General features: G+C 39.4%; 2 protein-coding genes across 5 annotated transcripts in view; both read right to left on the bottom strand.

Moving 5' to 3' along the window:
- Window positions 1-1,840, bottom strand: part of ANKFY1 (ankyrin repeat and FYVE domain containing 1) — an 88,509-nt gene extending 86,669 nt beyond the window's left edge. Inside the window, exon 1 of one of the 2 annotated variants that reach the window (XM_024564770.4) lies at window positions 1,798-1,840. In XM_024564770.4, coding sequence (XP_024420538.2) covers window positions 1,798-1,807 — 10 coding nt within the window. In that variant the 5' untranslated portion in view covers window positions 1,808-1,840. Of the gene's footprint in view, window positions 1-1,503; window positions 1,765-1,797 lie in introns of those variants that run through there. The other variant, XM_024564771.4, reaches the window with a different exon arrangement.
- A 5,021-nt stretch (window positions 1,841-6,861) lies between these two features.
- UBE2G1 (ubiquitin conjugating enzyme E2 G1) overlaps window positions 6,862-26,439 on the bottom strand; it is a 104,780-nt gene continuing 85,202 nt past the window's right edge. For all 3 annotated transcript variants that reach the window (XM_071219310.1, XM_024564898.3, XM_071219311.1), the window contains 3 exons: window positions 20,876-21,054; window positions 16,152-16,274; window positions 6,862-9,865 (listed from right to left, as the gene is read on the bottom strand). In XM_071219310.1, coding sequence (XP_071075411.1) covers window positions 16,188-16,274; window positions 20,876-21,054 — 266 coding nt within the window. In that variant the 3' untranslated portion in view covers window positions 6,862-9,865; window positions 16,152-16,187. The remainder of the gene's footprint in view (window positions 9,866-16,151; window positions 16,275-20,875; window positions 21,055-26,439) is intronic.

The following is a 26,439-nucleotide window of genomic DNA, read 5'->3' as shown; positions in this document are numbered from 1 at the left end:
TTTCCAAACAGTTTAAATCAGAAGCCAGGAAATTAGGATACAAAAAAGGTAAAACAAAACTGTGAAGCCAGAACCTCCTGACTCTCTTTACCTATCTACCCTCCCTTGCTAGTTCAACCCTGAAAAAATGGTTGGTTTAAGATGCACACTCCACGGGCTAGATGTTACCCTGACACATACCGGTATCTGCAGGCACCTGCAGGATAACCATCCGCACACTCACCCTGTGTGAGCTCCTCCTGGCTGGGACCTGCCTGCAAAGCACAGCACGTGCTCCGAAAAACTGCTGAATGAAAAACCAGATGCCCTCCACAATTTCATCCTTGGTAATGTGGTCCCAAAGCACTCATCAACTTCTCTTCCCAGGGTCTAAGTGCTGGACTACCCATTACCTCACACACGGCCTCCCCGAAACCTTTCTACCCCACCTCTCTGCTCTGAGCAACAAGCTCCATTTCGCTGGCCGTGTTCAACAATGTTACACAACATTCTGTGATTTACCACAAAACTAGCTTCATAGAATGCCTTTGCTTTCTTTCTGCTTTTATTCCTCCGCTTTCAAACAATACTCATCTGATGTTTCACCCTCCCGCGGTGGGGTGGGGGGAGGCGGGGTCTAACAAGGTAAAAAGAGCAAAGACAAAAACTGGGTGCCGGTCCCAGCTATCTCTTCTATTCCTTTATCTGTAAAGTGCAAATAACACACATGCCAGGCCTCCTTCAACAATGCAGTTCTGAAGTCTTATCCAATGTAGTTCTGCAAACTGTCGCGTGCCGCCCAAAGATCCCAGCAAAGATGCGTTCAAAGCTTAACTCACAACCAGCATGCCCAAACCAAAGAAAATAAAATATAACAGGTCGCGACCAACACCTTGCAGTCACTCAAGAAACAAGTCAAATAAGGAGTTATTCTCCTCCCACCACTAAATGAATAGGAGAAGCACAGTGACCAGGTTCTCCTTAGGGTCCCTGTAGGTCCCTGTCTCTGTAGGGTCCCTGGCAGTTAACTCCCCACTCTGTACAATAAGACTTTGACAATGAAGGATTCTAATAGTGTTACGTTGAGGGACGTGGAACCTGTGAGGCAAACTGCCCTTACCTGCAGTGTCATAAAGAGGGAACCAGAAAAGAGGCTCGGGACTAGACTGAGAGGCAAAGAGGGGGGTCTGGGTCACACAACGTCACTTACGAGCAGAGTGACCTTGGCCAACTCCCTTGCCAAGTAAACCCCCTCCTGCCGTGCACTTCTGCGGAGAAAGAAGCCCAGCCGGCCCGGATCCCCGGGGAAGCTAGGGAGTCCGGCGCGTGCCGTTTGGCGCGTGGGCCAGTTACAGCCCTGGCTCTTCCCGACCCCTCACCCAGAAAAGAGTCCCAAGCTCTTCCGCAGGCGAGGGATGTACCCCTTCCGGATGCAGGACGTGCCAGGACAGCAGTTTCGATTTCCTAAGAATAAGGGTTAGTTCCCCCACCGTCCCAGCACCGCGGGCAATCAAAGCAGCCTACCCGGACGCCCTCGGGATCCCCGCGGCTGCACTCAGTTCCAGCAGGGATCTCCCAAGCCGGCTCCGCAGCGGGCCAGGGTCCCGCGGGGCCCCGGACCGCCGGAGGGGCGTTGCCATAGGAATAGCATTCAATATCCCCGCCCGACGCGCCCGGCAGAGGCTGGAGAGGACGGCTCGCGACGCCCGCTGTGTTCCATGCGACCACGTCCGGCCGTTCCCTCTCAGGGCTGATTTGCCCAGCTAGCAGCGCCCCCACAGATACGCGCCTTCCCGCGCGGACCCACAAAAAACCTACCTTCCGCCATGTCGGGCCCGGCCCTGCCTGCAGCCTCGCGAGAAGTGCGCGGCTCAAGTGGGGCGGTGCGTAATAGAGACCACGGTTCTCGCGAGAGTCAGGAGAGGCCAGGCAAAGGGAGGAGCCGAGACTGAAAAAACGATGAATGGAAGTGGAGACGAGTAGTCTGACACTGGAAAAAACGAGAGCTTGTCTCTCCTCACCTAGTGCTTTCTAAACTCGGGACTGATCGGGCACTGACCGGTCGCTGTCATATCGCATTACCTAGGCAGGGCACTGAAAAGGACCGACACAACGAGCGTAGATTCCTCTGGAAAAAATTGGCTCAGAGGGTCTAGCAAGGGGATTTATTATTATTGTTGTTGTTTTATGGGTTTAGGTTTGTGTGTAATGATATGAGAGGCTGAGAAAAAAGCCAAAGGAGAGGAAAAGGCTAAAGCCGATTATAGGTCCCTGGGGAGGCGGGATGCCCCTGCAAGCGAAATGCAGAAGGAATTCTGGAGAAGGGATGCACTTTAGACTAGAGGCAGGTCACTGTTGTTCGGCTAAAACATTAGGAAACAAGAACATGCATGCAGACAGATGGGGGAGGGTACTGGGGAGAATACTTGATAACATTAATTTTATGGTTGAAGTTCTTAGGCAAGGAAGGGGACCAGAAGAGAGTGAAGAAAATTTGGGAGAGGACTCAGGTTGGAGGCCCTGCTTTCAAGGATCTCTCCTGTATGTATTTTTTCTAGCAAAACTCAGCCACCTGGCTGCAAAAGTGGAGAATACAGATTCTAGCGTGAGTGCACGGCTTGGGAGTTATTCCCAAAAAGAAACTGAGTGCGCTGTGGGACGACAGCTCGGGTGCAGGCTGTGTGAAGACTGATGCAGAGTCATGAACCTGCAGGTTTCTGTAAGGTTGAAGACCAGGCAGTGTGAACAGGGTAGGGAGAGCCCTGTGGTCAGGGTGGCAAACTGAAGTTCCTAAGTTAAACGGCACTAGGAAATGATAAAGTCCAGGACAAGGTCATGAAATACAGTAGATGAAGTGGAAGTGAAAAGCTAGGAAAATTAGATACTGGAATTTAGAGGTGGGGGAAGATCATAAACCAGGTGCTAAAATCTTTAGTGAATGTGTAATGACCAATAGCAAAAAACAAAAACAAAAAAAAACCCCAAAACCGGAAAACTAGAGAGTAATATATCTAAATAGCATGAGACATTTCAAAAAAGATTTTTACTCAAGAGAGAATCAAAAGAATGTTGCATGGCCCTGACAGGTGTGGCTCAGTTGGTTGGGCATGGTCAGGGCACAAGCCTGGGTTGCAGGCCCCTTCCTCTGTTGGGGTGCGTGCGAGAGGCAACGGATCGACGCGAGAGGCAAACCTATCAATGTTTCTGTCCTGACTTTCTCCCTCTCTTCCCCTCTCTCTAAAAATAAAATTTTTCAAAAGAATGCTGCCCATTCCTAGTAGCATCAACAGTTAAGGACTGCAGGGGAAGTGCTGGCCTTGGAGAAGAGCCAAGAGTAAAAGATGCTAGTTTGAAGAAAGGATCTGAGACAGGATGAGGATGCCAGAACAGAAAAGGAGGAGGACTTGAAGTTTTAGGTGCTGCCAAGATTAAGTGTTAGTGGGTAGTGAGGTGAAGTGGAGAAGGAATTTGGAGTTTAGAACATGGAAACACAGGGTCATGGGTTAAAATTTTGAGGGAGAGTAATTCTGGCTGAGGGACATCTGGGAGATAGAAGGGAAAGAGGGTATTGAAATATGTAAGAACAGCCCTGGCTGGTTGCTCAGTGGATTGAGTGCTGGCCTGTGAACCAAAGGATCACCGGTGTAATTCCCAGTCAGGGCACATGCCTGGGTTGCAGGCCAGGTCCCCAGTAGGGGGTGCCTGAGAGGCAACCACACACTGATGTTTCTCTCCCTCTTTCCCTCCCTTCCCTTCTTGAAATAGTAAGATCTTTGTATGCATGGTGGACGCTCAGGGAAATGATGTTCCAGTTGTGGTGGGTGATAAGATGCCCAGGAGGTGTGGGAGGTATGGGCAGGGGATTACTTAGAGGAGCTGCACTGAGCAAGCAGCACTTAAGACTAAGGAGACGAGGGGAATACTGTACTTGCCAGGCTCAAGGTGCCATAGCTTAAATCTTTCATCAAGCTTGGGTTGAGTGTGCCAAATGGTGGGCCATCAGGGTGGCCAGGCAAGCCAGAGGAACTGGCCACAAACAGGCTCATCTGTTTATCTTAAGAGTACCCTACAAATATCTCCTGGGTCACATCATAAAAATAACAAGTAGCTTGAGAAGTACTGTCGTAACTGATGCCTGGTTTTACAGCATATAACATACCTTTGTCTCACTAACACCAGCCTCGCTAGCGTCGGACATACAGCAGCTAGAATGTTTGATGAGTTGTGACCCCTGTGACCTATACTGGGAGTCTGGAAAACTGGGTTCAAGGTTGGCTCTGCAGATGATTTGCTGCGTTGATCATGGACAAGTCCCTGCAAGTTTTACACTGCCATCTCAGATTCTCTTTTTCAAGAGGGAGTTGGACCAGAATCCATGGCTCTTAATGGAGGGTCATGATTCCCTTCAAGAATTTGATGAAAACCCTCTCCCTTAGGGGAGCACACATATAGGAATAAACAAATTTGTGCCCCTTCAGTTTGCTCGGATGAGATGCCCACAGTCGAGAACTCACTTTAAGAGATTTAATCACCTGAAGGGCTTGATCAAAACCTACCTTCAAGAATTCCATCATCAGAGGTGAAAGCACTCCTTCTAGAAATGCCTTTAATATAACCCTGTCTCTGGGCCCCTGTCTCCTGAGTGGGCTCTTTGACTGGCTTGAATCCTCTGATCTTATAGACTTAACAAAGCCTGTAAAATAAAGCATCTGTAGTACTCAGTGGACTGCAACATCCAACAGGCTTGGATGGAGCTACATTAGATATGACCTGAAATAGTCATCTTAAAAAATGGGAGCACTAGAAAACATGGTTCATTTTAGACCTCAGATTTTGCTACCAGATTAAGAGAAACAATGTGGAGTTGTCTCGGGCAGGGAACATGAAGTGCAGAAAGGATAAATGCCGACTGCCCTAAGAGCACAGGGGAACAGATTTTCTGGGAAGGCCATGACGTATCATGGGAGGAGGAGGGAGGGAGGGAATCATTGGACTGGCAGTCCAATGCATTGGGATCAAGTACCAGCCTCAACACAACCACTCTCTATGTGACCTTGGAAAGATGTTCCTGAGGGAACTGGTAATGGCATCCAGTAGCTCAGGAAGGTCATGGAACTGAATCCTGGCTGTGGAAGTTGCTTGCTCTACAATCTTGACAAAATTTATCTGAACCTGTTTCCTCCTAAGAAACTATTACTTTAAAGGATCCATGTAAGAATTTGGCTAGGTCCTTTATAAAACCTAGCACAACCCTGCCACTAAGTAGAATCTCAACAAATAGGAACTGGTGCTCTTAAGGAGTAAGTGTCACAAGTGCTAGTATACTTATTCGTGGTGGATACTGCTGGGAAGGGAAGAAAAACCAAGTCTCTTTCCGACGGCTTACTGTGCAGCTCCTATATCTCAGATGTGTCTGGTCGCTTGTGAACTTTTTTCCTTCTCTTTCAGTTTATTCCACTTATATGACTAGGATTCAAAATTCTTTAATCATTTCACTACAGCTCAGTGTGATGTGCTGACTCAACAAGCCAAAAAGCCTAACCCTACCTTAGCAGATTACACACATCTGAAACAGAGCAACCAGAAATACCTTGTCCTAGAATTAACTTGCTCTGCAAACTGAATCCTGAGGTTTGCAGTCCTCCAGAAAATGAAAAAATTTTAACGTAATAAGGTGGTAACAGCCCTATCTCTATGAGGGGGAGGAAGAAAATCAACTGGTCCTTCCTCAAAGCTTAGTTAGTGCCTTACACACAGTAGACACACTCAAAACCTCTTTGGCATTGGAAACAGCATGCAGGAAAAAAAACCACAAACATTTTGCTATGTATGTTGACTCGATGGTTCTGCATAAAACTGATAAAGTTCAGAAACATCACCCACATTTTCCTATTGAGAGTTTTATTTCAGTATATTTACCAGGGAAATTAAACTCTGAATGACTCCCAATCCTCCCAAACTGCTCTCAAGGATTTTGTTTTTAATTCAGCTCCATGTTCTTTTCTCAGTTTGTAAGAAAGAGGCCTTAATGACCACTGGCAACTTGTATCAAGACAAACGAGCTTCCCATACCTAACACTGTACATCCATGTGAACTGTATGTAAGGGTGCGGGGTGAGAAGCTTGTTAGTGACATCTTGTCTTTTATATATAGATTTTATTTATTTTTAGAGAGAGGGGAAGGGAGGGAGAGAGAGAGAGAGAGAAACATTGATGTGCGAGAGACACATCAATTGGCTGCCTCCCACACACCCCCACCAACTGGGAACTGGCCTGCAACCCAGGTACGAGCTCCAACTGAGAATCGAACTGGTGACCCTTTGGTTCGCGGGCCAGCCCTCAATCCACTGAGCCACACCAGGCAGGGCAGTGACATCCTATTTTTTAAAAAAGGAAAAATACTCAGTCTTGCCTCTTTTGCCACTAACTTACTAGACGGTCCCGGGCAGGTATTTTGGCCAAGTGTGCCTGTCTGTTTAAAGGAGGGTAAGTGGTGATTGAGATAGTACCTGTGGTCTCTTTCAGTTCACAGGACTCTAGGCTCTTCACCCTTTGCTTATCTTTATAGTAGAGCCAGTTTATGCCAAAGACAAAATTTTGAATAATGCTCTAATGTATACTCGTTTTATTTACATTCTAAATCAGCATCACAGAAAACTCTGAGTAAAGAAGGGTGCTTGGCCCTGTACTAGAAAATTTAAGACTATTATATCAGGTCAGAAGTCAAGTTAACTCCCCACCCTCTGGTTTCTTCTTTAAATGAAGTTTTTAAAACATCAAGGTTCCCTTGTGGACCTTTCGGTATCATGTGCCGATAAAAAGAATCCCACAACTCACTTTTGAGACCTGCATCCTAAAACCAAAATAGCTCATAATACAGCCTCTAAGTCATCATTTATTGATTTATAGAGCCCCCATCACATGATCGAGGTGCTTTACAATACAGTAAACATCACAACAGAACTCACATAGTTAAGTACAATCAACAAATTACAGATCTAAAAACTGGAATGAAGCAACATCATGTCAAATTTCAAAGATGCTGAAAAGTGGCAGACAAAAAAGGTAATTCCACCAACTGGAGACCAGATGGGCAAAAATACACAGGCACCACAACCCAAAATGGGCAGGTATGTAGAGGGTGAGTGAGCATATAAAATTTCACAACCAAGAATGAAGGCCATTAAAAAAAATACTATGACACCCAAGTGATCACAGAGTCAGTGGAATAACCTCACAAAGATATTACCTTATAATGACAAGAAACCAACTTCATAGATTTTAAACTCACAAAGAGGCCAAAAGCCACTGAGATCATCCACCCCATTATGAGCACAGACTGAAATCTATAAACCTTTGTAAGAACTTGGAATAAATTTAGGAAGCAGTCGATAATCCATAAGACTATGTAGATGTCACTAGTTGGCACAAAGTTAGGGAGACAAGTCCTTTTCCCAAAGCGAAAAGAACTCACCTCACACTTATGGAGAGGCACTGGTAGGACAACAGCCACCTGGATCAGTGTCACCCAAGCGTGATTTAGTAACAAATATAGAGGCATTTAAATTCACACTGTCAGATGAACTCTTGGAAAGGCACAGATGACACCTTTGCCAGAGGAAAAGTCGTCAAAACAACCATCGAGGAGGCCCATTTCCTTATGTAGTAGATCAGGGCACCAGGTGGAAGGGGTGTGTGAAGGGAGATGCACTCATTCCTGGCTCTTCCTTATACTCCCCTAGATCTAAGCCCTAAACACATATGGTTATACCGAAGTAACTGCATTAAAGTGGCACTTAAAAGTTCAAGAATAGTTGTCCCTGAGTTACTACATCATTTGCTACTCCCTGAAGAGTCAAATGCCAGGTTTTAACTCAACAGATAGCTTGCAGAATCTTAGCAACAGGAGAGCAAAATTCAGACTCCATTTTGTCACAACCACCACCGTGTGAACCATCTCTGATTTAAGAGTAAAGAACTTGTGTTCCAAGTCCCAGGGAGGTATACAATACTGGTACTTTAGGACAACAATTTCTTAAGAGTCTTTGTGGGGGAACGAAGTCAGAAGGTTCTTAAAAAAAATTAGGCCTCAATGAATAAGATAAACATTTTCGCTTTCAGTTATTACACATTTATAGGTTTTTATAATGTTCCAGAGTCAAGAACAGCCTGGAATTTAGAAAAATCACTCTGTGGTGACTACGTCCTTAACCATTTTACTTCTGCTTAAAAAAGGACATGAACAAATTGTAGAGGAGTAGGCTACTTCCGGGAATCCTTTCTCTGTTCTGCCAAAGTATTTCTCCAAACTACCCAGAGCAGAAATGCACCAATTCTCAGTGATTCTCACAATTAAACACCATGTCCCAACTGGTACTGTATCACCTTCTAGCCCTTATATGCCAAGACTACTTCCCAATCCCAACCTCACACCAAACAGAGAAGAATCTGGACCTGCCTTTAACACTGCACATTTATTTTACCACTTCCTGAATTTGAGAAAAATCATGAAATATATTTATGCTCAAGCGTTAATAAAATCCAAGTGCACTATGTCAGTGACAGAATCTGTATGGCAAATAGCGAAGCATTTATACCTCCGTAATGCTTTGAGATTCATATAAGAATCTAGACAGAGAAATATATATACTGCCATAGCCATGTGATTTTCAAGTATTAAAAGTTTGTTTGCATAAAGAATCAACCTGAGATTTTTCTAAACTGAACTTCTCTGATATTCAGCATTATAACCTTCATTCAATACAATAAAAGCCAACAACTTGACAATTATTGGAAAAAAATTATATTTTGGAAGAACTCACTACATAAGGTGACAGAATTCCAAAATCAAATTACATGAAAATATACATCGCAATTTCTTTGTACAATAAGTGAGAAAAATCTGCAGTATAGAAGAATAGAGGCAAAGAAATATGAAGGGCTAAGGAGAAGGGTATGAGGCAAAATAGCATTTTTAATAGCAAACCCAGAAGTTAAGTACAAAGCCTGTAGCCGTGCATGCTTTATTCATTGAACCTTAACATTAGGTAACTAGACGGCAAAAATAAAACCAAATCAGAATTTTGTATAATTTGGGTAAACTTTAGTAAGTGAATTCAGAACCAACTCTTTTTAGTTCTTGGGAATAATGACGGTTCAAGAGCTCTCAACAGCCAAAATATGTTATTGCTACATCCGATCCAAGTGATGGGTGCAACTGGAATACAAAAAGGACAGAGCACCTAGTGATGACCACTCCTCTGAAGTCATCATTAAAAATCAAGTAGCTGCTTATTAAGTATTCAGTATGTGAACTAAATGATTTGAAAACTTTCTGGCAGATAGAAGAGATAAAGATAAACACAAAGGGAACTGTGTCAAAACAAAGAAGATACAAAAGTTTAGTAAATGAAGAGTTTAATGAAGCCTCAATGGTTTAAAGAAAATTAAATGGAAACTTTTAATCCTAATTGCTTTTCATCTGACATGCTTCAAAGAGTCTTTTAAAACATAAGAAACAATGAGTAGGGGAAGAAAACTTGCTAAAATCTTTTAGAATTTACACGATTCTTATTCTACTACAAGAAAGCATTATTTGGTACAAGGTGTATTTGTGGATGTACATGAACAGTATATATATTATCCGGATCATGTTGTGCTATGTACAGGTCTTTACAATTCTTCCTGAAGGTTAAAACAGTTCATTAGAATTCAAAATGCGTAATCATCTGTAAGTTGGCACTTGTTAGGCTCTTGTCAGCATCGATACTGGCATGTTTTATTGCGGCCCAGTTCCAGCCAGTGTTTGCCAACTCGTTACAACAGAAGTCCAGCAGTAGGTGGGTAGAGTGCAGGAAAAACAGTGCCATGTTTCTCAGTTGGAGACCTGCGACAAAACAAACAGCATTATTAATAAGGTTATAATCACAAATAACTGATTACAAATTTTTTTTCATATGCTGTTTTCTAAAAACAAATTCTCATTTTCATTTTAAGCTCACTTCTGTGCCATATTTAAGGATATTAAGAGAAACAATTTAAGACTGCCACACTTCTCAACTTGATAAATGTTATCCAATTCTCTAAGTTCAGTCCAAACACATTGTCTCCATGAAGCCTCTGACAACCGACCCCCTGTCCCAATTACAGTTTTCTACTGTTTTGCACCTGCTAGTCTCACGTCCTCTACCAGCCTATAGGAGTCAGTAACCACATCTAAATAAAAACAACTACGACCTCATTGAGTGCTTATTCTGGTGCAAGCAGTGTGTGCAGTGCTTTACAAACTTGGCTCGTGTCATTCTCGTAATCACCATAGGAAGGAATTTTGCCCTATTCTGCAGAGAAAGCAAGACAAGGTCACATAGCTAATAAATGGTAAAGCTTCCTGCTCAAACAGTTAGGAAAACACTGTGTCATTTAATGACTGGACTTTGAGAGCCTCTATTAGATTAACGTGTGCTTTGAACATGTAGGAGGAGCAAGGGAAGGGAACGGGCAGGAGGACTCCTACTAAAATTACCAGGTACATCAAATCAAATGTTCCACAAACTCAGGAACCTGTATTGTGTGCCAAGCACATTATTAGGCACAAAGAACTTGAATAGAAGATGACTGGGAATTTAAGAGTTTTAAACTCCTAATGAAGAAGTCAAGTGTAGTTAGAGTTATGGAAATATTTAACTCGCACTACACATGTGAAAAGTTCAGTATGTCTTTTACAGACCCCAGTGAAATGATCAATCTTACAATCACCCAAATGCGACCATATCAAAGCTCTGCTGTGGTAGAAAGAGAATTGTGGGCCTACCTGTGGCCTTACAGGTGCCTGGCTCCTGAGCAGTAGAACTACTGCTGAATTCCTTTCCTTAGGGGTTTATCAATCAATGTGAATGGTCCCCAGCAAAGCAATGAATGCATCAAATACGAAAGGTATCATCTCCACCAGAATCAGGTCCCACCATTTGCACATACATATACGTATGTGCATACACTTTTAATTAGAAAATCTAAAGACATAGGACACATACTGAATGAAACTCAAGAGACATTGTTATAGAATAGGTTTTGCGTCTTTTAGGTAATGTTATTTGAATGTTTTTCCAAAGACTACATCATACTCAAATTAATCCCTGGCCAATTAATCTCTCAGGGCTCAAACAGAACTGGGTACAGAGTTCAGGCACTGAGTAATCATTTCCCTATGATATTTCAGGGCCACAAAAAGAATCAATCAAAAACTGTTTCTGTGTGAGGTTTTTAAAGAAAAATACTCCGGAGAAGTGACTGATGAAAGTCATTACCTAAAATCAGGCAATCCAGCCTTTTAATACTGAGGACCCAGTTTAAATAGCATTCGCTTCCATCAGCAGGAATAGAAAAATCTATTTCCCCCCTTTGAATAAAATGCATTCTCAACAGAGAAAAAGCCTCAGTACAGAAAAAGCAAGTCTGTTGTTCTTTTCTCTAGAAAGATTAATGTGAAAACAAATTACTTGCCTAAACACTCTAAATAAATGGCGCTGATCTGAAAGTCACTTACATTTATGTAAGCATATCCCATCTCTAACTTAAATAAATCTACCTGTTGTTAAAATCACACTTTTTATATTGACATTACATCAATTATATGTCCTTATGAAATAATATAAGTATCATGTAAATATCTGCATTTTGTTTCCAAACTTCTCTTAATTATTTCTGACTTTAATCTACAAATCTGGAGAGGACTTACCTTGACAGAATGTGTCTTGTTCCATTATTTCTAAAATTAAAAACAAATCATTCATTTTCTTTTTTTTTTTTAAGATTTTTTTAAAAATGGTTTTTAGAGAGAGGGGAAGGGAGGAAGAGAGAGAGAGGGAGAGAAACACCAATGTGAAAGAGAAACAGTGATCAGTTACCTCTCGCCCCCAACTGGGCCCGCAACCCAGGCACAGGCATGTGCTCTGACTAGGGAGCGAACCAGCAACCTTTCAGTCAGAAGGCTGGAACTCAACCCACTGAGCCGCACCAGCCAGGGCAAATCATCCATTTTCTATGTGGCTACCCAACTTAATCTTGTTAAAATGCCCTAAATATACAAAGCAGACAAATATGCTTCCAAATAAAAACCACTTCTTGATATCACAGGCAATAATACAAGTTCTACTCACTCAGAAGTAAGTGTTCAAATAATCTCAACTATTCTTAAGTGAGAGCAGTCCATGAGTTAAACAGCTTTCACACAGCTGTTTCCAAAAGTACTAATTCATCCTAACCTACCACTTAGTGTATTACTAGACAACAACTCTCCCTGCATCACCAAGCCACTGTCTTTTCCCCCAAAACTTTTATATTTTTATTTGTTTGTTTTTATTATTTATTTATTTATTTTTAGAGAGAGAAAGGGAGGGAGAAAAAGAGCAAAAGAAACATCAATATGTGGTTGCCTCCTACACACTCCCTACTGGGGACCTGGCACGCAACCCAGGCATGTGCCCTGACTGAGAATTGAACCAGTGACCCTTTAGTTCACAGCCTGGCACTCAATCCACTGAGCCACACCAGCCAGGGCTTCCCCAAACTGATTTTTATGGCAGTCTTTTTCTTATGCCGTGGCACTGGTGACCATCCACAACCACTTCCTTTCTGAGGTCTGTAATGCCTCACTCTCCTCGTGGCCAACCAGCCCACATGTTTCTGTATTTGTTTCCTTCTTCTGTGCCCTCGCTGTGAAAACTGTACAAGATGTCCTTGGCCCTGATGAGTATAGCTCCCTACACTCAAATGAATTTCCATCTCTACTCTGGAGACTTCCAATCTCACCGGCAACTCTATGTCTAACCTCTGTCCCAACCATCCTAACCATTCAGTATTTACGCATGTGATGACTTGTCAAAACCATGCTCTGCTTCTACTCCCACTAAGGCTCTTGGTGTGATTTAACCTTACCTTTTCTTATGACTCATGTAACTGGCTCAATTAACAGCTTTTTAACTGGCTGGGATAATGTATCTACAGAACTCTATTGTGCCTTTGCAAATAGTAGGCAATTAACAAATATTCATTGACAAAAACTAAAATGAGCTCAGTGTCACTTGTTCTTCGTGTTACCTCTCATTTCAAGATACAAATCTTGATTCTTAATTATATGCAAAACTGTTAAAAAAGGAAGCAGGTATGTATGTTACTAAGCTAACAAAATATCAAAATACAAAATTTATGATACTTCATTTGAATTTATTTAATTAACAATATACTATATCAAGGTAAATAAAATTCTTGGTTATTTGCTAAATTTATAAAGTGTTGTTTACATAAGGAAAGATCACACATAAATTTAGGCTTCAAGATGGTATTTTGTTCCTTGTCAATTCTTTGTTGTCGCCAAGCCCTTCTCTGACTAGATAATGGCGTGGCCAAGAGGAGCAAGCCCTGAGTGTGTTTGCTGTTCCTAAGTTACGGCCATACTCATAAACCAACAAATGCAATGAGCTGAGTTTTGTGAAGACGAACATGGCAGTTGTATCCAGGACAAATTTCCAGGATGAAGTGCAGGCAAGCATGAAGGAAATTCAATACCAGCAGACATAAATAAAAATATAAATACAAATACATAAATCAGTTTGGGGGAAAAGCCAGTGGCTTGGTGATGCTGGGAGAGTTGTTGTCTAGTAACAGAACTTAATCTAAGGTGGCAGAAAGCAAGAGTCAAAAAAGGGAAAAGAAATGGACCACCGACTCGATGTGAGGGAGGCAGCAGATGTAATGATACTAAAATAAGAACAAAATAATTAGCAAAAATAAAAAGGATATAAACAAGATGAAAAACAGAAATAACCTGAAGACTACAAGGTTATTGTTATATGTGGTGGTAACAGAAAGAAGTAAAGTTAATTTTCAGCATTTTCGGTTATTATAAGGAGATCTAAAAGTAGATCTGAGTCTTTTCAGAAACTTGAGACATCAAACATGAAAACAGAAAGAGTGGTGGGTAGACTTTAGCCTTATTTCTGATGTGCACCTATGCATTTGGTACATGTAATCATACAAATTAAGATAGAGCGATACTGGTTCAGGGACAGACAAGCCAACTGATGAGACGTAGAAAGGTCAGAAACAGAACAACACATGCATGGAAATGTAATTTATAACATTACCAACACTGTGTATCAGTGTTGAAAGGAGAGACTTAGTATATGATGTAGTCAACAGTTGTGTATGTTAGGGGGATGGGAAGGGTAAAGTTGAAAACTCCTACCTTACACCATATACCAATCAATTTCAGTGGATTCAACACATATATGGAAGGCAAAAGTAAAAAACTTTTAGAAAACAATATATAAACCCTGGCTGGTGTGGCTCAGTGGATTGAGCACCAGCCTATGAACAGAAAGGTCACTGGTTTGATTCCCAGTCAGGGCACATGCCTGGGTTGTGGGCCAGGTATCTAGCTGAGGGCATGCAAAAGGTAAATTGATGTTTCTCTCACACACTGATGTTTCTTTCTCTCCCTCCCCCTCTCTCTGAAAAGAAAGGGAGGGAGGGAGGGAGGGAAGGAGGGAGGGAATAATATGTAATAGTAGCATCCCGATGGCAGGAAAGAAACTAACACACAAAAAGTAAAATCCCACAGGAAAGTAATAAATTCAGCTGCATTAAAATTAAGAACCTCTGTTCATTCAAAGATACTATAAAGAAATCTGAACTGACAAGAATACAAATCAACAACCTAACAGAGAAACAGTCCAAAGGTAAGAACAGGCATTTCACAAAGGAAAAATCAACCGACAAACGTATGAAACAACGTGCAACTGCGCCGGTAATTAGGGCAACCACACTATGTCATAATGATGTATTACTTTACACATTCCGAATTTAAAATTTTGCGTAAGTCTGATAATAACAAATGATGGACAGGATATGGAGCAAGTGGAATTCTTATCCTTGTCAATAGGAGTATAAACAGATGCAACATTTTAGAAAGCAATTTGGCATTACTAGTCAAAATGATGCGCATATACCCCTTAACAATTCCACTCCTAGGTGGAAACCCTAGATAAACTCTTATAGTATTGATACATATGCAGCAGAAACAAGAATAGACACATTTTTCTATAATACCAAAAACAACAAAACTAGGAAAAAAGCACCCTAAATTGCAAAATAACTGCAATAAGAATCGAGAGGTAATTCATCTAATAAAATACCACATAACAGTGAAAATAGATGAAATACAGCTGTACATAACATAGACCAATTTCAGTAATATGTTGAAAAGTAAGTCACAAAAATGCCTATGTTGTGTATATATATAATTCCATATATAGTTCAAATCATGCAATACATTGTTTAGGAACACAAACTTGATAAACTGAAGAAAAGCAATTATAAACACAGAACTGGGAATATAAGAAAAGGAAAGAGTCAAGGAGAGGAACATTGGGGATGTAAGAAATAATGGTAAAGTTCTTATTCCTAAAATAGGTAGCAAGTACATCCCAGGAATGTACCATGAATTGTGATTTCTTAGATGCTACCTTTTGTACATAGTCTTTTTTCCCTAAAAAAAAAAAAAAAAGAGAGAGAGAGAGAGAGAGAGAGAAAGAAACCAAACGTTTGTTCAGTTCACCTATACCATGTTCCCTTCTAAATGCGATGGGTGCCTTCTATCTTTGACTCCTTGCTAGACTTAAGATCAATTAAAACAAGAAAGGTAGGTGTTTAATGGTCTTGCCATTATATTGCAAAATATAATCTTTCTTTAAAAAAAATTAGGGAACAAAAATTTAAGTCATCCTTTACCATACACAATATACGGTATGAGAAGAGAGGGATAAGAAATTTCAGTGTTCAACAGTGGTCCAGGTAGTAGATCAAAAGGTAAATTCAAAGAAACTGCTGAAATAAGTACTTTATCATTGGAAATCTTACCATTTCTAGTTTCTGAAAAGAAACAGACTGCTACCACACTAACCAGTTTGGTATATCTAGTTAAAAACAGCTGGGTCTACTAAGAGAAAAAGCAAATAAATTATACTGTTTTCACTGAGAAACAGCAAACTACTGGATACCACCGGTTAAATACGAAGCCAATGAAAAAGCAATCAAGTAACTAAATCACATAATATCCCAAAACATATAACATTTATAAAGGCAACATAATAGTATGATTTTTAAAATGAACTTACCCTGAAATAAGTGAAGTTACAGCTGTTGAATAAGTGTCACTCAAAAGCAGTCTCTTGGCTTTTTCTTACACAGCGGGCAACTTTCCTTTTGAATTCTCCATTTCTGTCTTCCCTCCATTCTTTCTGTAGGTACAGGAGTGATATCAACTGGTTTTATGCAAACTTCTCTTATAATCTCAATTTTTTTTCTTTTTTTTGATATATTTATTGATTATGCTATTACAGTTGTCCCTTTTCCGCCCCTTCACTCAACTCCATCCTGCCCACCCCCTCCCTCCCACATTCCCCCCCTATAGTTCATGTCCATGGGTCATACTTATAAGTTCTTTGGCTTCTACATTTCCTATACTATTCTTACCCTCCCCCTGTCTATTTTCCACCTATCATCTATGCTACTTATTCTCTGTACCTTCCCCCCTTCTATAATCTCAAATGTTAATTTTACTTTTGATATAATGCTTTGGCAATATGTTAAGCTGACAATGGTGGAAAAGTAGTCAAAAAACACTTTTGCAAGGCACTGCTGGGATAAAAGAGTAGAAATCCTCCAAGCAAATCACCTTTACAGGCAAAATGCTCTTTAGAAAGGGAAAAGATCATAAGAACAGTAACAGTTTTACATTATACTGAAAATAAAGGTACAACTTACAAATAAGACACTCAGGCTATCTGAAGGGTTACCAAATCGCCCTGATGGAAGCGACCAGAAAATAAAAAAGATCTAAATATAAAAGTGCCTCTTGAATAAGTAGACAGGTGGAGTACATCAAATTAAGGTGATACTGAGCACTCAGTGTCATCTATGATAGTGTGAGAAGCATCGCACTTCTATGTGCGTACGTGAGTGATGGGGGGAGAACAACACAGTCCCACTATTACGTACTGCTCGGCATGCGAAAATGGAACACAAAGCAGCACCAGCATAGCTTCACATGAGAGCAGAGCTCATTTTATCTACCATGTGAATAGTAGGAAATTCCCATAAAAATGCCCAGCCTTTACTATATCCATTTACAGGCAGCAAAAACCATAGAAATCTCCAATCTTTGCTCTTGCAGAGGAAGACATTAGAAAAATAAAATTTTGCCCTGCAAGCAAGCAAGGCACCACGGAAGTCCAATAATTACAATAAATTATGAAATAAACTATAATGCTAACATGTACAGAGATTGAGATGTATACTGAAGAATTTACAGATAAAATGTTATAAAGTCTGTAGTTACCTCATCATTTTAAGTAAAAGGAAGAAGAGGGCAATTCTAGGCAAAGAGGGAAAGTCAATCTCAAGGAAAAGAAATCACTTAAAAATATCACTTAGCGGAGGGATTAAGACTGACAGCAGGGAGATCAGACAGAAAGGTGAGCTATTACAATAATGTAGGGAAGAAGTAAAAAGGACTCAAGTCAATGGCAGAGGGTAGCAAAGGCTTTAGAGAGACTCTACAATATGACTGACATTCTCTGATAACTGAGATGAGACTGGGCAAGGATGACTTGTCCAGTGAAGGACAGACTGGTAGATGATCTTTCCAAAGCAGGAACTAGCTAATATAATCATCATTTGTTGAATTCACTATGCCATGACCAGAGAGGTGATATTATCATCTGCATTTTATATAAATAGGGAACCTATGAATAGGGCAAAAAACACACGTGTATCTTTTTGCTCTCCTGAGACCCTATTAAAATGATCTTACGGGAATTTTTTCTAAAGGTATAATGACCAGAAGATAGAAGAGTAATGAAACATGCAGCAGAGAAGAAAAAGTGACAGCCTTAGAAAAGGCTCGATGGAAACGGAGCAAAGGAGGGAAAGAAGCCAGTAAACGGAATTCTAAAGAAGCTGAAGTTCGAAAATGGTAAACCTGAGAAGAGTTGGTAAGTAGAGCTGAAAATAAAGAAATAAAAAGCCTGTATTTTCCTCCCACCAAAACCAAAATTCTAGTATCTTCTTAAAATAATAATGATGATATACAGATTTTATATAAATATACCGTACTAAAGAGTACTAGAATTAGATCTGCTAGTGTGAGTATTGGTATTTAAAGTAATTACTTAATTTTGGCACTTAAATGATACCCCTTCTCTAAGTTTACTGTCTGGCTTGCTACCCACACTCTCTAGAGTGAAAAAATTCTGCACACACACACACACACACACACAGCTCCAACTGGCTTTCCTAAACCCTCATTTCTTACCATTTCTTAGTCATGGAGAGTTGTGTATAAGTCCTACAGTGTTAGGAAGTAGTCTTCAAAATATAAGAGAAAAACTGACCTCAGAGGAAGAGACTTCAGAATTTAACTTTTAAAAATCTCTGGTTAGAATTCCCAAGAACACTAATAAATTCTTTAGAGTGATAAGATTTCAAGAAAAAGGAATTAATGAAGCAAAGAACAAGCATTTAAAAGTGAAAATGAAAATGACAGAAAGTTCAAAATTGGCACTATTTTAGATGGAAAAAATACAAGGGATCAATTTGGGTTATAGCTACAAGTTCAAAAAAGTACAGAACGTCCAACATGAAAAAAATTCTCAAAATAATGATAAAGGAAAATTCGCCACAGCTGAAGTCTTCAAAGTTACATCGATTAGAGAAATGGAAAATTTTTAAATAATAATATGAAATTTCAGAAGACCAAAAATCCAGAAAAGGGAGAGGAGGGAGGGAGGGAGGGAGGGAGGGAGGGAGGGAGGGAAGGAGGGAGGGAGGGAGGAAAGGTTACCTACAAATTAAGAATCAACCTAGCATCAACTTTCTCATCAGTTAACAACAAATACTAAAGAGAAAGTCTGTAGAAACTTAATTTTCTCCCCTAGGATTCTGTAAACAAAGTGTATAAGGTCAGGATAAAAACCCTTTGAGACATGTAAGGACTTAATTCCCAGACACCCTTTCTAAAACACTACTCCGGAGGAAGAACAGCAAAAGAAAGAAGTCAACTAAAAAAAAAGGGGTGGTGGTGGTGGTTGCGGATCCAGGAAACAAATGATTCTACACAGAAGAACAGCAAGGGGAGAAAGGAAAATTCAAGGAAAGCAGCCAAGCAACAGACTGAATCAATCTAATCTGGAGCCAAAAAATGGAGGGATCCAGGAGAGAGATCTCCAAGAAAAATGAGTTTCCTGGAATAAATATCACTGACTGAGAGGTTAGAAAAACAAACCAAAAATATATGAAAATATGATAAAAGGTATGCAATGCAAGAGAAAGAAGGCAAGTAAGAAAGGTAAACACAACTGTTTACAAGAAAGCTATGGGTTAAATATGAGACAGCTAACTGGTTAAATCAGAAAAAGCAGCAATGGGTTTCAAGAAAAAAAAAATGGGATAGATTTTGCACAGTCTGTGAAGTCAAGTTTGCATATTTCAACTTAAATTTTTTATGTTTTGTTGTTGTTGTTCAATTACCGTTGTCCCCACTTCCCCCCCATTACTCTCTCCAGCCTTACCCACCCACCACCCCACCACATACTTCACCTTTATACTGACGCCTATTTCTTCCCTTATGAATATGTTTAGCATCAAGAGAATGACTACTTTTTCAGTAGGTTCTGTTATTTCAGGACTCAGCTGTTTCGAAGAGTTAGTAATTTTTCCCTATTCACACTGTCAAGTATTTATTTGTACTTAATTTCTCCTTCTTGGAGACTGAAACTCAACTTGTCAATTCTGATCTTATTAAAAAGAGCAGATAGTTGAGAATGAAACAGTAACTACTTCTCTCTCAAAATGATTCTACAGAATTTTTTTAAAGTGGCTTTTACCTCTTCTCTCTAACCACCTCTTACATTGTTTGAACTTATACTTGACTAAATAGAAAATTAGAAGTGTTCTACCAGTTTTTACTTCAATTTGATTACTAAATGTAAAACTTCAAAACCATAGATATGAATAGGGGTTATCTATGTAGTGTTTTTCTACATATAAGATCTCACCCAACTCTTTATATAGGCTTGAAGTAACCCAAGAAAAAAACATGAATTTAATCACCTTGCTTTCATATCATATACACTAAGAAAAGTTCCAAGAATGAGAAAAAAAGGTTCTTCAAAGAAGGATAGAAGGCTAATGAACTCAGACTACTGAAAAAGACTAATAAAACAAAATATAATATGAATATAAAATACAATGTGGGTTCTGAGAGTCTAGATTTTCAATACTAACCAAAAAAGGCAGCAATAAAGGACAATATTGGAGAAATTTGACTATGGGCTATGTATGTATATTCAACAATAATAGCACTGTATCAGCGATAGACTTGTATTATGCTTATATGTTCTTAGGAGATACATGCTGAAGTATTCAAGTATGAAGAGTTAGGATATCTGCAAAGCATTCTCAAACAGTTTGGCAGAAAGAACACGAAAGTAAAATCTTTGCAATTAATGAATTTAGGTGAAGGACATAGGAATTTTTATTTAATGAAACTTTTTTATAGATCTGCAAGTTTTAAAAATAAAAACTTGGGAATAATAATATGGACTTGATATCAAATTTTCTTAGTTGTGACATGTAAGATGGTGTCCTTATTCTTAAAAGATGCATGTTCAAGTATTTAGGGTGATGCTTAGCTGTGTCTGTAACTATTTTTGTATAGATTTAGAAGAAAAGTAAATGGATGTAAATAGATATGTAGACAGACCCACACAGACAGACACAGAAAGATACTACAGTTCTCACTGAGTTTAAAGGGGAGGAAAGACATGCGTGTAACCCTTACCGCAGCATCAACATTCGCAGGTGAGTCTCCATTGGGGTCTGCCAGCATAGAAATAACACTAATCATGATGGTTTCCACAGTGTGAATGGGGAGCCAGCGCTCCTCTGGTTTTTCATAGCCATATTTATCTTCACCAGGCTCGTGAAGAATAGAAATGCATACATCACCATTTTTATCAACTGCAAAATTAGAAAAAAAAACAGTTCTGTTTAAAATATTTGAAATAGCCCCAGCCAGGTAGCTCAGTTGGTTGGAGCATCATCCCATTCACCAAAATATTTGAAATAATTTGGTTATACATAAGACATCTATTATCAATGTGGTCCTGATTCCCACAGTACCTGTATAAAACAATGAATATAAACAGAAGTTAATTTCCCAAATGGAACCTGTTAACCTTCTAGGAAGACCACAGATTTTACCAAATACAATCCATCTGACTAATCCAATAGGAATGTAAGCTATCTTTTTCATTTGGGCAAAACTTCGAGATAGGTAGCAGTAGATGTTGCCTAGCATTTGCATGTAGTAAATACAGCAATAAGATTTTGTTCAATGTCATTTCTTTATAACCGAGATGAAATTCCATAGAACTTAAGTTTTGTTTTAATCAATCAGCCCATGGGAAAACTGGATTCATTATCTGTCATTTAGCTTAAAGTTGCAGAACCTACTGATGACGTTAAGTGAGGGCTTACTGTACAATGAAATTAATAAATGGCAATTACTGAAACTATTCCTTATTTGTAGAAAGTATATGGTCCAGACACCAGCAATGAGTTCCCATGTAATGATTTCCTAGTTTCTCCACTAACTTACTAATTTAAATGGGTGACAGTTAAAGGTCCAAAGACTTACCTAAGGAAAAAAAAAAAAAAAAGAAAAGTACCATCGTAACGTATTTTTTAAATCATATAACAGCAAAATTATATTTTCGGGGAAAGGAGCATACTCAGATTCACAAAAGAAACATGCCATATTGCCAGTGAAAATTCATCAACATAAAAACAGTTTTCTATAAAACTATTTTAAAATCCAAGTCACAAGTTGATTATTGGTGTAAAAAGAAAAAAGAAAAGGTGAAGCTTTACTCTATTAACTCATTTAAATTGGTGAACCGATCAAAAATTCACTAATCTGCCCTGTCTGGTGTGGCTCAGTGGATTGAGTGCCAGCCTGCGAACCAAAGGGTCACCAGTTTGATTCCCAGTATTTCCTCCTCCAGGCATGAGCCCTGAACAGGAATTGGTCTTCGCATCTTTTAAGATTTTATTTATTTTATTTTTTAGACAGAGGGGAAGGGAGGGAGAAAGAGAGGGAGAGAAACAATGTGTGGTTGCCTCTTGTTCGCCCCCCTGCTGGGGACCTGGCTCACAACCCAGGCATGTGCCCTGACCAGGAATTGAACCGATGACTCTTTGGTTCACAGGCCAGCGCTCAATCCACTGAGCCATACCAGCCAGGACCACTGACCTTTTTTTAAAAAGGATTTTATTTATTTAGTTTCAGAGAGAGGGAAAGGGAGGGAGAAAGGGAGAAACATCAATGAGAAACATTGATCTTGCCTCCTGTACGCACCCCCAATCGAGGACCAAACCCACAACTCAGGCATGTGCCCTGACTGGAAATTGAACCAGTGACACTTCACTTTGAGGGACGACGCCCAACCAAATAAGCCACACTAGTCAGGGCTCACTAATCTGTTATAATTTTCTCCACAGCAAAAGAAAGCATACCAACTGTGGAAATATTGAAACTGTGGAAATATCAGAAAAGACAGAAAAAAATTTTTTAAATGTGTGTAAAATTTTTTTCAACAAAATTTCAAAATCCCATAAATAACCAATGGTGATGTTTATGTATATTTCAATCCTAACTTCCTACCTCAAGTCTAAGAGTTTGTTTTTAGATTATTTATTTATTTTTAGAGAGAAGGGAAGGAAGGGGGAGAGAAGGAGAAACACCAATGTGTGAGAGATACATGGACTGGTTGCCTCCTGCTTGCCCCAAACCAGGGACCTGGCCAGCAAACCCAGGCATGTGCCCTGACTGGGAATCAAACCGGTGACCTTTCAGCAGGCCGGCACTCAATCCACTGAGCCGCACCAGTCAGGGCACAAATTTTGATAGGTATAATTTTAAAGCTAATTTTTCATCCCATAACTTAAACACTTCCCTGATGTTACAAATTCTGGGTAACCAGAATCGAAGTTTATGTGTAGTCCTTGCTCTATGACAAGTAGTCCTTGAATGCATACCATGTGCAAGGTACCCACCGAACATAAGAGGGTACGGCAGTGCATGTGATGGACAAAGTCTGGGCCTTCACTGTCTTGTAAATCAGCTTTTCTATAATTAAGGGTCCTCTTCTCTACCCATCCCTACCTCCTAGTAAAATCTAGTAACTGAAATGGAATAAGTAGATCAAGAGGCAAGAACAACAAAAAAACTTCTAACAGCATTATAAAGTTCAACAGAAAATGCTTATACAGTATTAAGACGCTTTCTTTACTCATTACATAAGGATTTTGTCCAACTCATTTTATTTGAAAACATGATATTGAATGTTTGTACAGAATTCCATCAGAATCAATTTAAAATCATTTTCCTTTTTTAGAAATTATCATCATAATCTATCTAGTGTCTTCAAATTTTTACCTTGTGACATTTCATTTTAAACATAGTTAAAATTTTTAGAATGAAAGGTTTTTAGGCCTAATATCTGTTGACAAATTACATTTAAAAAATATATATTGCCATCAGTAATACATGAGGTTAACAGTTTCCATTGCCTCTTCACTCAAAATTAAAATTTTTCTTTATTGATAACTTTTAAATTCCATAGGTAAAATCCAGTTTAATTAGCTTTTCTACATGCTTTTGGGCGTGAAAAGTTTCCGTGTATAGAAACTATACGTGCTGTACACCTGAAGCTAATACAAAATAATATTGTATGTAAACTATAATTGAAAAATAAAATTTAAAAAATTTACTGAAAGGCAAGAAAAGTAGGAAAAGTCATCAAAAGGAAAGAATAAAAAAACTGTTGAAAGTGAAAAAATAACTACATATTTCCTCTTTTGTGAAATGTCTGTTCTTACCCTTTACCCATTTATGTACTCAGTGTTTAGTTTTTACTTGCCAAACTGCTTCTTAATTTTCCTCATTTAATTTTTGCCTATTACTTTTTCCTTTCATTTCAATGCCTCAATAATGTTCTGTATAGCCTGCTTTATTACCTTACACAAGATCCATTTAAGAATCCTATACTGCATTTAGTTGACATTTCTCTTTACATTCCTCTTATTTTATTTTTTAAGATTTTTAATGTATTTTTAGAGAGAGGAAAAGGGAGGGAGAAAGAGAGGGAGAGAAACATTAATGTGTGGTTGCCTCTCACATGCCCCCTACTGGGGACTTGGCCCGCAACCCAGCCATGCACCCTCACTGGGAATCGAACTTATGACCCTTTGGTTCACAGGCCAGCATTCAACCCACTGAGCCACACTCCTCTTTTCAACCTTTCAATATTTATTGCTTTGGAAACTAGAAAATTCTTACCTCCAACACCCAGCAAACAACTGATAATTCACTACTATTTTTTTAATCACCTGAAACTTTTTATTCCACTTAGAGTTTTAGATCACTTTGCTGTTTGGTGTGAAGAAAATTTCTAAATCAATTCCCCCATAAATAGCTAGCTAATAATCTGGGCATCAATTACTGAACAGAAAACGTATTTCTTTTTCCATCTTAAAACTAAACTACCTGAACCATGCAAACCCTTCAAACAATCCATTTCTTAAAGTTGTGCATCTAAAATCAATGAAAGTCCAATTTACTCCTATCTTCTCTATCTATTTACTCTCATCTACTTGGGTACTCTCTTTTCCTTATCGGAAACTGGCTTGTGCCCCCTCCCTATCAGGATGTCTGAGAACATATTCTCCTGAGTACTTCTAAAGTCAACCCTTCTGGGACAAAATAACTGATACTGTTGAGGACACCTTCCTGAACACATTTTCCTCCCTGAGTTTCTGTGATACACTTCTTTTCCTCAGTTCTTGAGCTATTCTCTCACTTACTTTCCAGTTTTCCTTTTCCTTGGTCTGACTTTTGATGCTGTCCTTATCTCCCATAATAATCATCTCTTCCCTGGGTAAATTAACTCATTTGTTCTATCACAACATTACCCATCTTCCCCACCCTCCCATGGCTTTACTGAAATGTAATTAACACATAACACTGTGCTATACACATTACCTGTTATCTTGATGCCAATAACTTCCAAGGCCCTGAGCTCACTGCTGAGCCTTGGATTAGTACCTAATTATCTAATTGGATATATGGTGAGTGTTTCTCAAGACAAATCAAAAACTGACTGCATTTAAACTACACAAAGCTAATCTTTACCCTAGAGTAATTTTTATCAGTCTATTGAGATATAATCCACATATTTTAAGTGCAGAATAGTTCATAGTATGTTTACAAAATTGTACAACCATCACCATAATCAATTTTAGAACATATTCATCACCCCAGAAAGAAACTCTATACACATTAGCAATCACTCCCCATGTTTCCCCAACCTTCCCCCCTCAGGCCCCAGGCAACCACTAATATACTTTCTATCTCTATGGACTTGCCTATACTAAACATTTCGCATAAATAGAATTACATACTATGTGATCTTTTGTAACTGGCTTTGTTCACTTAACACAAGTTTAACGACATTGTCCACATTGTAGCATGTGTCAATATCTCATACCATTATATGGATATTACATTTTGTTTTTCTACTCATAAAATTGATAATCATTTGAGTTGTTTCTACTTCTCTGGCTATGTCTAACGCTGCTATGAACATTCACATACAAGTATTTTGTGGGCATATTCAAGTTTCTTGGTTACCTAGGAATGGAATTGCTAGATTATAAGGTAACTATGTGCACCCCCTGCTGTGGATCTGGCCCGCAACCTAGGCATGTGCCCTGACTGGGAATTGACCTGGCAACCCTTTGGTTCATAGGCCAGCACTCAATCCTCTGAGCCACACCAGCCAGGGCCCAACACTTGTTTATTACCTGTCTTTTTCATCATAGCCATTGCAGTGGGATAATGTGTTACTTCACTATGATTTTGATTCTACAATTATTTTGTGAATGGTCCATCTATTCTAAATTCTTGCCTCTCCATTACTAGCCATATCTGGTAGTCAACAAGTAAGAATAACTAAATTTTCCTCCCTGCCACTGCTCTAAGTTCAAACTTATCTCTTACTGGAACCACTGAAAAAATCCTCATCAGCCTCCTGGCTATCAGTCAGCCTTCCCCTTACAATCTTTCCTCAATGAGTATAATCTTTCTAGAAGAAAATATAGTCACGATAAATCTATAAAACTTTAATGAGTTCCCACAGCCTAAAGAACAAAGTTCAAGGCAGGCATTTACATATTCAAATTTCTGTTCAAGAATCGTACTCTCTAACTTTCTCTTCTATGCTACCAATACCTTATAACTACTATCACTGTAATCTCTCAGTTTCACCATTAAGTTCACATGTC

Source organism: Desmodus rotundus, chromosome 9 (genome assembly GCF_022682495.2).
Source record: "Desmodus rotundus isolate HL8 chromosome 9, HLdesRot8A.1, whole genome shotgun sequence".
NCBI classification, from domain to species: Eukaryota; Metazoa; Chordata; class Mammalia; order Chiroptera; family Phyllostomidae; genus Desmodus; species Desmodus rotundus.
This window is presented reverse-complemented; position numbering and strand designations above follow the sequence as displayed.